Here is a 15,360-nt window from a genome sequence, read left to right as displayed (position 1 = left end):
AGCTGCTCAAATTCCACTGATTCACAGCTGATGATTCAAACAGCCCGAACAGGTGCTCAAAATCAAACTTGAGTTCAGAGAAGCACTGCCACAATGGCTGGATGCAATCAAGGCCCCACTGTGGACCAGTTAAGTGGGGAAGGGAAATGGGGTGGCAGACTTTATGTTATTGGGAGGGGGGAATTTTAGGTTAAGAGAGAGGATTGGAAGGTTAACTTTAGGGAGGTGAGGGGGATTTTAGGTTCAGGGAGTGACTGGGAATCAGCAGAAGGCTAGAGCTGGAGAGTGAAGGGGGATTTTAGGTTTAGGGAGAAATTGAGAGTAGGGGAGGTTAGAAAGTGGAGGGAAAGAAGATTTGGGGTTTAGGGAACAATCAGGAGTTAGGTGAAGGTTAGGGTTAGGGAGGGAAGGGGAATTTTATGTTTAGGAAAAGGTCAGAAGTTAGAAGGTTATGGTTAGGAAAGAAAAGGGATGTTATGTTTAGGGAGTGATCAGGAGATTAGTGTTGGGGGGGTTTAGCTTAAGGGAGTGAACAGATGGGAGTGGTTGTTAGGATTAGGGAGGGAGAATGCTCAGGAGTTTAGGTTTTGGGAATGAGTGAGAATTTTTAGGACTAGGCTCAGGGTTCTGGGAGGGATAGTTAGCCTTCAATTACTAGATATGAATCGAGTCCATGTGATTTAGGGCACTTGACAATATGAGTGAGTGGTAGCAGGGAAGTGTGCCATGAGCTAGGGATGCATGGGCACATGTAATAGACCCATGATAACACTCTGATGCCTGAAAGTGAGGAGGACATGGAGACCCTGTTGATGTAGGAGAAAGATGAAAGCAAAAAACTGTCTTGTTGCTCAGCATAAAAAAGTAAAGTCATGTCACTTAGCCCTATCAATTCTTAGCTAATAGATAGGGAAGGAGGCAGTAACATATTTCATCTTTCTGTGCTCAAATATCTCTGCAGAATGTGATCATAACTGTGAAATTACACTTGCTTCTTGAGAGAAAAGCTGTGACAAATGTGGATGAGATTTTAAAGAGTAAAGAAGAAACATTATCAACAAAGGTGCATGAAGTCAAAGCCATAACTAACATATTACTGTGAGAGATGGGCTATATATAAGGGTGTACATTGGAAAAATTGATGCATTTGAACTGTGGTGAAGATCAAATCCATTGTCACTTAAGGAAATAAACCCAACTTGTTCTGTGAAGTCTGATAAGAAAAACTCAAGAGATTTTGGCCACATGATGCAAATGCAGGATTCACTGGACAACACACTGATGCTTGGAAAGATAGATGGCAAAAGAAGGATTGAGTGGCAGAGGCTGAGGTGGACAGACTGCATTATTGTAGTAATGAATATAAATTTGCAAGGTTCAACAGAGTTAGTTGTTAACAGGCAAGTCTGGCATACTACTGTCTATATGTATATTTATTTGTGGGTGCATTTCATTTTGTTGAACATTCATTTCTCTCTGACAGCATGAAATGCTACTCATTTTATCAAATGATTGGAATTGTTGAATGTCTCTTTTGTTGAAAGTCATAAGTGGGTTTGGGTATTTGTGGGTTAGGGCTAGAAAAACGGTTAGGTAAAGGAGAGATTCTGGTGACCATGTGAGTGTTTTCAGGTAAGGTTAGAGTAGGGATTAGGGTCAGGGTTAGGTAAAGGAGAGATTCTGGTGACCATGTGAGTGTTTTCAGGTAAGGTTAGAGTAGGGGTTAGGGTCAGGTTAGGTAAAGGATAGATTCTGGTGACCATGTGAGTGTTTGCAGGTAAGGTTAGAGTAGGGATTAGGGTCAGGGTTAGGTAAAGGAGAAATTCATGTGTCCATGTGATTGTTTTCAGGTAAGGTTAGAGTAGGGGTTAGGGTCAGGATTAGGTCAAGGATAGATTCATGTGTCCATGTGAGTGTTTGCAGGTAAGGTTAGAGTAGGGGTCAAGATTAGGTAAACAAAAGATTCTTGTGTCCATGTGAGTGTTTTCAGGTAAGGTTAGAGTAGGGGTTAGGGTCAGGATTAGGTAAAGGATAGATTCATGTGTCCATGTGAGTGTTTGCAGGTACGGTCAGAGTAGAGGTTAGGATTAGGTAAATGATAAATTCTGGTGACCATGTGAGTGTTTCAGGTAAGGGTTAGAGGAGAGAATAGATTTGGTGTTTATTTTATTTAACATTTGTTAACTGGGAAAGTCTGACTTGGAATAAGCCAATTTTCAGCGGAGGCCTGGGGAGAAATGATCTAGATGCATGTCTTTATAATGTGGGAGGAAACCAGAGCACCCGGAGGAAAACCAGACGAATGCAGGGAGGACATGCAGACTCCACACAGAAGGCACCCCAGCTGAGAATTGAACCGGAGAACCTTTTGCTGTGAGGTAACAATGCTACTGCTGCATCACTGCACCGTCCAAGTGTTTGCATGAGTGTTTGTGGGTTCATAGGTTCATAGGTTCGTACTAGGCTATCTGCCCTAGGGCATTTATAAGCCTAGCCAGAGTGTGTGTGGCTTTCACCACCCCTTAGGATGAGAATACTACGCCCTTTTAGGGTTTAGTTTACTGTGCCTCTGTCTAGTAGTGACACAGAGATGACCCCCAGGGTAAACCTACGATCTCCAATCCACTTGTCAAGATTTCTCTTGAATAGAGTCAGTGAGGACTCTGCCTAACATGGACTGGGATTCTGTTCCAGAGTGTAGGGAGCCTCTGGGTTATGAATCTGTCCCTCCAGCACGTCCTATTTATTTCTGTGTTGAGGTTTAAGTCTCTTGTTCTCGTGGCTCTGATGGATTTGGATTTTCTGAGGTGGAGCATGTCCATTAATTCCGGATTGGACATGGCCTTGTACGCCAGGCACAGATCACCTCTGAGTAGGCGGTATGCGACTGAATAGAGCTGGAGTTTTTTCAGTCGGGCAGCATATGACATATGTTTAAGACCCTTTATCCTCTTGGTGAGGAACTTTTGGGGTCTTTCCAACTGCTGCAGGTGTCGGGTGAGATACATCCCAAATGGGGCATTGTACTCAATCATTGGCCTGATAAGAGAAGAGTACAGGGCACAATGACCTCTCTTGATCTAGATGTGAAACCCTTCATGATAAGGTGGGCAATATAGAAGGTCTTCCTAACCACTTTGGCAATGTGAGTGTCAAATGAGAGGTTACTGTCAACCTGGGTCCCTAGGTCCCTGATTACCTCTTCCGTTTAATGGATTACCACCTATGTGGTAATTTGTCGGTACCTTGTTTTTCCCAAAGGGTATGACTATACATTTTTTGGCGTTCAGCTTAAGGCCATGGCTCTGGCACCAATTATCCATTTCTATGAGGCCTCTCTGAAGGATGTTTGTGTCCGCTGTAGTATCAATTATGGTGCCCAGTTTGCAGTCATCTGCGAACTTTGTCAGCCACAATCCTCCTATGTTTGCCTGTACCTCGGAAAAATAAATGCCGAACAAGAGGGGTTCCAGGACTGAGCCCTGTGGGACACCGCATGTGACTGGCTTAGAGTCTGACATAGCTCCAGCAACTCTGACCCTGTGGGTTCTGTCCTTGAGCCAGTTTGCAACCCATCTTGTGACATATGGGTTTACATTTAAGCTGGTGAGTTTGTCTATGATGCCCGAATGGGGTATTGTGTCAAAGGCTTTTGCAAGGTCAAGGTAGGCTGTGTGAACTGCCTTACCCTCATCAATGGCCTTAGTGACTGTTTCAAAAAAGTCGACCAAGTTCAAAAGGCAGGATCTGCCCTTGACAAAGCCAAATTGGGTAGGATCCAACGTCTGTAGGTCCACAATGTCTTTGTTTATGAGTTCCATAATGATCCTCTCCATAGCTTTGCAGACCAGGCTCGTCAAGCTTATGGGGCGGTAATTTCCAGGGTCCGTAGAAGCACCGCCTTTGTGAAGTGGGACCACTGTTGCCGTACGCCACTCTTTGGGTACGTATCCTGTAGTAAGGCTAAGATTAAACAGCAGCCTTATGTGTGGGTTTAGTTCCTCTTGGAGTTCATGTAGCACACAGCCTGGGACACCATCCGGTCCCATTGATGCTGTGTTTTTAGCTTTAGAGAGGGCAACTCTCACCTGGGCATCTGAGATGTTAGGGAGGCTACACTCTGCTGGGTTAGTTATTTCTCCTTTTGGGGGGGAGGGGGAGGAGAAATTTGCACTGAACCTGTCTGTCAGAATGTTGGCAATGTCAGTGGGTTCAGTGTATTTTGTGTCATTTTGGACTAACTCTGAGCATATCTGGGAGTTTCCACCCAGGTTTCTAACATAGCTAAAGAAGGCCTTGTGATTGTCTTTTGTGTCTTTTGCGATTTTTCTCTCAAAGTTGGCCTTGGATGATTTAATGAGTGATCGTAGTTTTTTGCTAGTACTGATCACAGATGCCTTCCCTTTTAGGGATTTTGCTCTGTCATGTAGTAGCTTCCTCCTCCTGTTGTAAAGTTTGTTTATGGCTGGGGTCCACCAGACCGGGCACCTGCCTTTGGGGGAATGGGTCTTGGTTTTATTTGGGATTGCATGATCCATGCATTCTTGAAGGTGCCCATAGAAGGCATTTGCAAAGGATTCAGCAGTGTGGTTTGTGGTTTCCACTGGCCCAGGGGCCTTGAAGGATACCACTTCAGTCTTAAGAAGTGTGAAGTTGGCTTTTGAGAAGTTCCTCACTGTGGTCTTTGTGCAGGGGTGGGGGCGATGTGGATTTCCAGTGAGATTAATTTATGGTCTGATCTTACCAAAGAGGGATATACTTCCGGTGTGGAGCATTTTGTCCCCATGTTTGTGATGATCAGGTCTAGTATATTGTCTCCTCTTGTGGGAATGGTGACTAGTATTTCCATTGCATTTGAGTTTATGAATTCTAGGAACCTTTGGGCTAGGGTGTTGGGGCTTGAGTAATGTTCCCAGTCTATGTTTGGGTAGTTGAAGTCTCCCAAAATGATGGTATTTGGAGAGACATTCATACTCTCCAGTGTCTTTAGGAAGGCTGTGTGGGGTTCCTGAGTTTGAGAGGGTGGTCTGTAGCATGCTACAAACTGTAAGGCAGTTTTGCCTATGGTTAGTTGCACCTGGATGGTCTCCGATGCTTCGTGCATTGCCACTAACCTGGAGGTGTGGGTATCTTTGATGAAAATGGATACTCCCCCTCCTCTTGTGGTTCGGTCCAAGTTTTGGGGCTGGAAAGCATGATATGAGGTAAAACCTGATAGTGCTGGGGTGTTCTCAGGAGCCTTGAACCAGGTTTCAGTCACTGCACAGACATCAATGTTCTCCATACTGAGGAGGGCTTCGAGGGCATGCATCTTGAGGTTTAGACTTCTGGCATTGAGCAGCATTACCCTTATTTTTTTTCCACTTGTGTTTTCTAGGGAGGTAGGTTTGTCATTTGAGCCTTGCCTAAAAAAGACACTATGGGGGTGGCAAGAGCCTTGGCCAATATCCGGAAGCCCAGGCGTGACAGGTGCAAGCCATCCCTTGCGAAGCAGCGTGGCTTATCGAGCATGTCATCCCAAGCAGACAGACAGACACTGGATCCCCTTAGAATGACACCAGTAATTAAGCCAATTGTTAAAACTGATCATTTTGTCTTTGTACTGTGGCATCATTCTTGGTGAGGGTAAGATGCTACTCAGGGTCAGGGTCATACCGGCCTGGGCTACATAATCAGAGAGCTCCTCTATGTCTCTTTTCATGTAGTCCAGGGAGGTACATCTCAGGTCGTTCACACCGGCATGTACAATGACTGAGTCATATTTGTACTTGCTGTGGAGTGACCTGAGTGCTTGTGTTATGTGGCGGATTCTAGCTCCCGACAGGCAGCTTACTGTGACCTTTTCCTTGTTCAGTCTGGTGAGCGGGACGTCAGTGTGTCTGACTATGGAGTCACCTATTACAAGTGTGTCTGGCATGTTGGTTGGCCTTAAGGGCTGTGACTGTTTAGCACACTGACTTTGTGAACTATGTGTTGCATGTGCTATGTCTTGAGGTGGTGGTTGCTTGGGTGTCTGCTTTGGAGGCCTCTGTTGTTTTGGTAGATTTTTAATCAGCGCCTCCGGGTATGTTTTTGAGTGTTTATGTAATTGGTTTGCAGTTGTGATAGTTCTATGTGAGACTGGGTTTGTGGTGTGCGTGGTTACCTTCTCCTCCTGACTGGTCTTGCCAGTACTGAATTGAGAGAGCTCAGCCTCCAGTTTGGCTATATAGTTGCATCTCTCGCATATATTTTATTTATTTATTTTTATTTTACATTTGTTGACCGGGCTAGTCCAGCTGGATAATTTCCATTTTCAGTGGAGGCCCGGGTAGAAAAGCTCCACAGATTAAAACAAGGTTATAGAAATTAAACATTTACAATAAATGCCTGTGACACAGACAGTGAGCAACAATGCATACATATTAGTCTAGATCAAGTAATAAAAAACACATAGTGCTATCTACATATTGAGAAAGGCATTAATTCTTTACAGTACAATTATGTGAGGATGGGATATTATAGCAATAACCCACGCCTGGGTGTGGGTAATGCTAAATTTACCCACGGTTGGCGTGGTTTGGTCCCGGTAAGCCCAGGACCAAACAAAGCCAACCGTGGGTAAATTTAGCATTACCCACACCCAGAAGTGGGTTATTGCTATTATACCATGACATTATTTAAGAAAAGAAACTATTACTTTTCTTAAATAATGGCATAGTATAATGCCTGTTTGCTGCCCTTCCGCAGATGTCTGGCATCCGCGTAGTTCTGATGTACTGCGCCTGTGCAGTACATCAGAGCTGTGGGCAAAAGCAACGGAGAAAGCAAGATCTCCGTTGCTTTTTTTGTGTCTCGCTATGTTAAATGAGTTTAACATAGCGAGACAGTTTTAAAATAAGCAACAGACATCTCCGCTGCTTATTTAACTGTCTCGCCATGTTAAACTCATTTAACATAGCGAGACACTAAAACAAGCAACGGAGATCTTCCTTTCTCCGTTGCTTTTTAACATGTTCAGCCATGTTAAATGGGTTTAATATAGAGACAGCTTTAAAATAAGCAACGGAGATCTCTGTTGCTTATTTTAAAGCTGTCTCGCTATGTTAAACCCATTTAACATAGCGAAACAGTGTTTTAAAAAAACAAGTTATACTAATGGAAAAAAGTCCGGGTGACCGGACCTTTTTCCATTAGTATAACTCGATTTACAACGGGCACGCTGGCCAATCAGCGTGCACGTTTTGGGGGGGGGGGTCATGGTATAATACATATTTTAAAATGTATATACATACTTGTATATACATACTTGTAAAAGACATTGTAACTTTTTTTTTTTTTATGAGAACAGTAGTAATTTGTGATCACAGAGAAAGATTGCAGTTTTGAATTAAGGAAATATGATAGTAGAAAGAAGAAAGTAGATTAGTCTGGATTGGTACAGGAGCAGAGCCAGAAGTTGTTCAGATGTAAAAGAAGTTGTTTTTTAAAAAGATGAAAGGAGGCTAGAGAGGTAATGTGTGAGGGGAGGTTATTCCATATTTTGCCTACTGAGTTGGAGAAAAGGCAGTTACCTGCTGAATTTGTAATTCTAGTTGTGTTGACTTGTAGCTTTTCGGCGGAGCGCAGCTGTTTCAAGTTATTATAGGGGGTCAAGAGGTTACTAAGAGCAGGTGTCTTTGATGGTTGATATAGAATGTTATGTGTCATTAAGAGTTGTTGATATATAAGTTTGTTAGGAAGTTCCAACCAGTGTAAGTGTTTTAAGTTTAGACAGTGGTGAGTTCTATATTGGGATGCTGTGGCAAAACGAGCTATATTGTGGTAGGATGTAGTCAGTTTCCTTAGGTTGCTTTTAGAGAGATTATTGTAAATAGAGGAAGCATACAGTAGAGTAGAGATAAGATGTGATTGTGCTAAGGTGGTCCGTGCTTCTGGTGTAAGGAAGGGTTTAATTCTGTACAGTGAACCAATCTTTTTATTAACTGCTTTTATGGTGTTATTGATGTGATAATCATAGTTAAGATTATTATCAATAGTAACACCAAGCAGTTTGGTAGTAGAATCGGGGGAGATGAGGGAATTGTCACTTGCAGTAATAGTGAAGTTTAGTTGAGAAGATTTGTGGGTAGGTGAGAATAGTAATAGTTTTGTTTTCTTGGGGTTGAGGAGAAGACATCTTTTTGAGAACCACTGTTCGACGGTTGAAAAGGTAGATTGTGTCAGTGACTGGAGTTCAGATTGAGTGGAAGCTGTGCAAATAATGGTAGAATCATCTACATATTGTATACAGGTTGTGTTTTGGATAGATGATTGGAGATCATTAATAAAGATAGAGAATAAGAATGGGCCTAGTATAGATCCTTGAGGTACTCCTAAAGAGATAGGTAGTAGAGCAGATAGAGAATTTTTCCAGAGTACTGCTTGTTGTCGGTTTTCAAGATAGGATGAGAACCAGGATAAGGAAGAGGAATCCAAGGCAAGGGATTTTAATATGTGTAGAAGAAGTGTATGGTTGACCATGTCGAAGGCTTTTGACAGGTCTAGGAAAAGAGAAGAGGTTAGTTTGTTGCTGTTGCGGTTACAGTTGATGGTGTTGGTAAAAGAAAGTAGTGCAGTGGTAGTACTATGTGAAGGTCTAAATCCATGCTGAGTGTTAGCTAGTAGGTTGTTATGAAGGAGATGGTTAAGTAATTGTTTGTGTATACATTTTTCCATGATTTTAGCTAGTGGAGATAATAGTGCTATAGGGCGAAAGTTAGAAAGGTCAGTGGATTTACCTCCTTTGTGTAAGGGTATGATGTGTGATATCTTCCAGATTGCTGGAAAAGTACTTTCTTTTATAGATCGGTTTATTAGGGTAGAAACAGGGTAGGCAATAGCTTTAGCTGCTACTTGAAGGAATTCAGCAGGAAGCTTATCTGCTGAGGGGGTAGTGGGTTTAAGTTTTTGTAAAAGAGATTGTATGTAGGAGGTGGGTATGGGTTGAAGTTGAAGGGGAAAAAGGGAGTTGTTGATGTTACTTAAGAGGATATTTGTATTTGTTGGGAGGAGGAGAGGGTTGTCTGTGTACATGAGGCAATTGTAACATTGCCTTAAGATTCCCAGATTCACCAGCTGAATAGGAGAGGACGCCAGCAACTGACCCTTCGACATGCTAGAAATAGTGAAAAAGATTGCTGTGTAACTGAGTCAGAAAGGACCTATAGGGAAATGGGTACTCAAGGGAATTTAGGTGAATGAAGTACTTTCTTTTGTTTAAGAGTGCTTTACCTGTATACAAAATGCTTTAGAGAAATGGGGATATCTGGTCACCCTACGGCAAGTTAGGGTTAAGGTGAGAGAAGGGGTTAGATTACAGTATAGATCTAGTGCAGTTGGAGCATGTTGGTTTGTTTGTGTGCATGTTTCTCAACCTGTCTTGTTTACGGGCAGTATTAACATTTTTTAAGGTAAGGAGTAGGGTTAGGGTTAGGGTAAGAGGCAGGGTTAAGGTTAGGGTTAGTTCACACCCATGTTGCCTTATCGCGTATAGAACTTTTCTGGGTATGGCTTCTTTAACTAAGTAACTTACCAGCTAATAACAGGTAGTATTAGAAAGGGAAGTAGTTATGAACAAAATAACATGAAGATTGTCAGTCTAGGATATCTTGCAGGAGAGAAATTAATTTTGCTTGTCACATATTATTCATATTTTTAAATTTATGTTTATATTTTCATAACTGAATATGTTCTATTGAGATGCATAGTGTGAAACACGAATGTAGGAGAGAGACCAATTTACTGTCAGTGCTGGTTTATAACATACCATACTGGAAATATTGCTAGATGTTTGCTAATAATTATGAAAATGAGCAACATTTTCATATTCACTTAATACTTCAAAAACTGATTGAGTTACAAATTGTTGCATGACATTAAGTGAAACTTCAGATGTTGTTGAGGAAAACTGTCTATGGTATTTGCATTGTAAGTTGCACATCCTGGGAGATATTCAGTATTTGTTTTTCTAATTATAAAATTAAATGTTTTCATATTTCATTAAATATCTCAAAAAGCATGCACTTATAGAGGAATTTCTTGTTGCCTTGTCTGGTTAACAAAAATGTTCTGATAATTTATGTGTAGATTATACAGTTTTCAAGATGTGTAAATTTCTTTGTGAAAGTTTACAAAGTTTTAATTTAGGGGTTGTGTGCATTATAATATATTACAATATTACAGTATTTATGGGGAAAAAACTGAGTGCACCGACTATATCACTGTAAAGAACGCGTTTTTATTGTTCACAAAATATTTATTAGTTCATTTTACGCTTTTTAACTTTACTTTTCAGAAAATGCTTGGTAATGCAAGAATGTGTGTATGCGGTTAGAGGTCAGAAATTCAACACTACATAGATATTAATGAGTTAACTGCAGGAATGATTAAATACACTCTTGCTTGTGAGGATGTGGAAAGGGAAGGTACTTTCTGCTACCTTGCTTGTAAGGAAGTATAAACGGAGGCCTACAGGAGTGTACCTCTGAAAATACTGTTCATTTTATTTTTGCCAGTTGCTTTGCCAGTATCCTGAGTGAAGGAAAGGACCATAAAACAACAGTGCTTGTCTTAAATTGTGTAAAGCCTACAAAGTATGAATGTCTATGAGGAAGAATTTGCTCGAGACTGTAACCGTCTGAGTCCTGTAGACTAAACTTGTGTGTAAACTGCATTTTCCTTTTTGTTGAACTTGCTTGTAAATAAATATACACTTCATACTGGAAAGCTGGCTCCAGTCAATGACTTAATTGCTTTGTGACCTGGTTTAGAATACAAGTTTCCTGTCTAAAATTAAAAGCTGAACAAAGTGCGGAAAAAACTCTATCACACTTAGTGTCATCAACATCTTTTGGGAAAGGAGTGATCAGGTAACAGAATTCACCTTTCTTTGGTAACAGAATTCACCTTTCTTTGGTAACAGAATTCACCTTTATTTGGTAACAGAATTCATCTTTCTTTGGTAACAGAATTCACCTTTCTTTGGTAACAGAATTCACCTTTCTTTGGTAACAGAATTCACCTTTCTTTGGTAACAGAATTCACCTTTCTTTGGGTTCCATCTGTCTTACTCACCATCAGTACATGGTACATTTCTGTCACCCTGAGTTAGAATATCCCGCATAGCTGCAAGTACACCTGAATCATGTGGGTCATATACAAACATTGAAAATGGGACTAATCCATCTTGCCAACTGTTACAGAGAGCAAAACATTTACTTGCTCTGTGTTAAATCTGTACTGTGAAAATCCATGTGGAATGCATAGCTTTGTATTTGAAATGTTTGTTTTAGAATTTCATATTTAAGACATTGTCCCGTTCGATTCTCAGCTAAAGCGTCTTCTGTGTGGAGACATGCGTGAATGGGCGTACCTTCATTGAAGGTTGTCATCAGGCCTGGCAAGTCGGTACATAAAAATCTACTGCCAATCATTAGCGGACCGGAGTTCCGCTGTGGCGACCCCTAACCGGGAAAAGCTGAAAGATGCAACATGTGGTTAATGCAAGTAGGTCTGGCTGAAAATGAGCCCTAACTGTCATCCTGTAAGTATGAAAGATCATGAAAAAAAATAAAATAAAATAAAAAAAATAAAGGAATGACTGGTAAAACGTATGGATGACAGTAATGTCCAAGACATTAAATAGCAGGTGTTGATGGCCCAAAGAGCCTGCCAAACAAATGTATTCCAGTTCTAACAGTGGGGCACAGCAAAAGAAGTTGGGGCAGCCAGCTGATGCTCCATTCTTAGACAAGATCACCAGTTCAATACTGTGCAGAAAGCTGGTAAAAAGAAAAATGGATTTGATAGGACAGAAAATGGTAAACTCAGCGAAAAGGTGGTTACAAGGCAGGGTGTAAGGTAGCAGTGAGGTGTGAATGTTCAACAGAAAGGGATGTCAGTACAAGTTAATGGTCAGTCTGCACCCTTTACTAATATTATACAAGGATTAGATAACTGGATCAGACTCTGTGGATGATACAAAATACAGAGACGGAAGTAGGAGATGGAGGAGAGAGTGTCGGCAGAGACCTGGGAAAGCTTTCAGCACAGGTAGTTGCAGCTGGGGAACAATATCAATTCTACAAGATACATGGGGAAGAAGATATGATTTATTTAACACTTGTTTACCAGGAAAGTCTGACTGGGACATAAGCTGGAAAAATTAGCAGTAGAAATACATGTCCTGAAAAAAGGAGGCATATATAGCAGAGGAGTAAGCAGCCTACAGAAGGGGCTAGGGTAATACGACAGGGGACGACAGGGCTGTAGATGTGGAGCAGCGAAGTGAAGAAGACTACAGACGAAAGCTAACGTTGGTAAAGGTTGTTGTGTACTGGAGAAGAATACCTCAGCAGTGGGCTTTGCTTGTGCAGTTTTTTGTGTTGCTTCTCAGAGTTTTAACATTCTTGACTTCTTGTGTTGCATAACATAATGTATTATATATTATATGCATTGCAGTACGGGTAGCAGGTACATTGAAGCCACTAGGTCTGGTACCATTCCTCCTTAATCCTAAATCACTTTACTCCAGCATATTTGAAAATACATTTTATTACAAGTAATCTGGCATCTGCTTGCTTTAAATGTGCAATATAAACATGTATCTTTATTTTGGCTTTTGTCCAGGTCATGGCTGAAAAAGTATGTTTTGAATATATACACCAAGCCGGTTATCAAATATCAACAAATAAAACTAATTTTTGTAGGAAATTATACTTTTATTAATCTACTAGTAGCCCTTTTAATTAGATGGCTTTTTTCTTTTAACGTTCCTGTAATCAGATGAGGATGTTTTTCAGTAGTGCTTGAAAATTTAAATCCATACATTGACTATTTTTTATCTTTCTCTATCACCCCAGGGCTCTTCAACCTACGTGGAGATGATATACCCTATAATCCTTTCTTTTACTCCTACACCTTGCTGACACTGGACTCAATCAGGTAAGGTGAATTGTAAATGCATGTAAGATAAACCCTGTCCCCACCTTGTAAGTAGATAGCACAAAGCAGTACATGAACCATTACTGTAAGATATATATATATATATCTATATATATCTATCTATATATATATATATATATATATATATATATATATATATATATATAAAACTCTACTTTAGTTCATCAAATTAACAGAACACCAAAATTTACATAATGAGACGAGAAGAACGTAAGTTTACAACAGTGAGAGTGCACAAGATCGGAATTTAGAACATCGAACTAGCTATATATTTTTAATGCAGATTGGAGTACAGTGAGGATCGGGAAATCTACCCTTTTTCTCACTGTAGTGTGACCTCGGAGTAGGTATATATATATATATATATATATATATATATATATATATATATATATATATATATATATAATTGCAGGTATGTGTATTTTTTTTATGTTTTTCCAGGTGGACAAGCCAACTCCAAGATTGCACTATAGTGAGGAAAAGGGTAGATTTCCCAGTCCTCACTGTACTGTGATTTGCATGTAGCTAGTTCAATGTTCTAAGTTCTGATCTTGTGCGTTCTCACTGTTGTAATCTTTCATTCTTCCTGCCTCGGTTATGTAAATGTCAGTGTTCTGTTAGTTCGATGAACTAAAGTAGATCCATATACACATATATTTATAAAAAATTTGCCAGTCAGATTTTGAAGGCAGTGCAATACATCTTCATGACACAGCTATGAGCTACACAAATTTGAGGCCTACACATGTGAAGAGATAATGGTGAGTTCACTTTACAACAGTGAAGATCAGGGTTTGCTGTTACACTTTTCACAGCTGTGAAGGAGATGGAGGGAAGGATAAAGGGGCACTAGAGGACAACATCTTCTTTGTTCTTGGCAAGGCTTTTGACTTGATACCACAGAGATGGTTGAGAGAAAAAGTCTGAAGGACTGTAAGACTGTAGTAAGCCCCAAAAATGGTTGTAAAGGAGAAGAGAGAGTGTGGTTGAAAAGGGAGTGAGTTCAGACTAGTGAAAGATGCACAGCGTGAGGTATCACAGAGGTCAGTTGGTCAGTTCTGGGACCAGTGATGGTTAATGTATATATCAGATATTATCAAGAACGTAAGCCATCACCTTAACTCAGTTCTCCGGGGCTGTGGTCAGGGCTCTATCAAGAACGTAAGCCATCACTTTAACTCAGGTCACCAGGGCTGTGGTCAGGGCTCTATCAAGAACTTAAGCCATCACTTTAACTTAGGTCACCAGGGCTGTGATCAGGGCTGTATGCCACAGAGCTGGTCATCAACAGCAAAAATGTTAGTCATATTTAGTATCTCCTTAATAATATCTGATATATACATTAACCACCACCACTGGTCCCAAACTAACCAACTGACCTCTGTTGTTAGTCATAGTCACTATCTACTTAATAACCTGACCACAGCCCTGGAGACCTGAGTTAAACTGATGACTTACATTCTTGATAGAGCCTTGATCACAGCCCTGGTGACCTGAGTTAAAGTGATGGCTTACGTTCTTGATAGAGACCTGACCACAGCCCTGATGATCTGATTAAAGTGATGTCTTAAGTTCTTGATAGAGCCTTGACTACAGCCCTGGAGACCTGAGTTAAAGTGATGGCTTAGGCTCTTGATAGAGCTGGCATGGAATGCTGGGTATTCTTCTCCTGGAATTGGTGGGGCAGGATAAGCATATGCCCATGCTAATGATGGTAGTGCTCTCTACCTCATCAGAAAGAACATATATATAAGAGCTGAGGGGACCTGAAGGGCAGAAGCAATTGTCATGGTGGTGCAGGTGCTCACATCATCACCAGGTGTGGGAGATAGGGCTGCAACATTTGCCATCAGTTACCTTGATACCTTTGACAGCAAAAGCAACTCTGATAGCTGCCTGCATGTCATCTTCTCCTGCACAGCTCTCACCTCTGTATGGAGAGAAATTAATGGACCCTAACCTGATATGAGGAGGGTTTGATGGTTAGTAGGCATAGAGCCAAAAAGAAATAGAAAAAAAAATGTTTACTGATAATGCAAAAACTGGGCAGTAATGGAGCATAATGGAGGGATAACAAGCAGTGTCTTCAAGCTGACACAAGCAGACCAACAGTATGGAAGCTCTGGTATGATGCAGACATGTGCAGTGATAGACCACTGAAAATAACTATCTAAAAGTAATACCCCATGTAGATGGGATGGTGTTGCAAAAGATGGAGGGACTTAAGTGCTTGGGAGTCTTTATAATACCTAACATAAATCATCTGGAGCACAGCAAATGAGCAGTAGCAAAGGTGAGCTCAGTGCTGTGGTGCATAAGTAGAGACATCACCTGTAGCATACTGAGCTCTTAATATCATTGTATGGGATATCA

The 15,360-nt window shown here is 40.9% G+C and overlaps 1 protein-coding gene across 1 annotated transcript in view; it reads left to right on the top strand.

Moving 5' to 3' along the window:
* Nucleotides 1-15,360, top strand: part of XPNPEP2 (X-prolyl aminopeptidase 2) — a 983,740-nt gene that overhangs the window by 583,206 nt on the left and 385,174 nt on the right. Inside the window, exon 9 of the mRNA XM_044057066.1 lies at nt 12,882-12,963. Within this exon, the coding sequence (XP_043913001.1) occupies nt 12,882-12,963 (82 nt within the window). The remainder of the gene's footprint in view (nt 1-12,881; nt 12,964-15,360) is intronic.

The sequence above is a fragment of the Protopterus annectens genome, chromosome 15.part0 (genome assembly GCF_019279795.1).
Source record: "Protopterus annectens isolate FY-2018-M chromosome 15.part0, PAN1.0, whole genome shotgun sequence".
Classification (NCBI taxonomy): domain Eukaryota; kingdom Metazoa; phylum Chordata; order Ceratodontiformes; family Protopteridae; genus Protopterus; species Protopterus annectens.
Note: the sequence above shows the minus strand (reverse complement) of the source record. Positions and strands in the feature narration are given on the sequence as shown.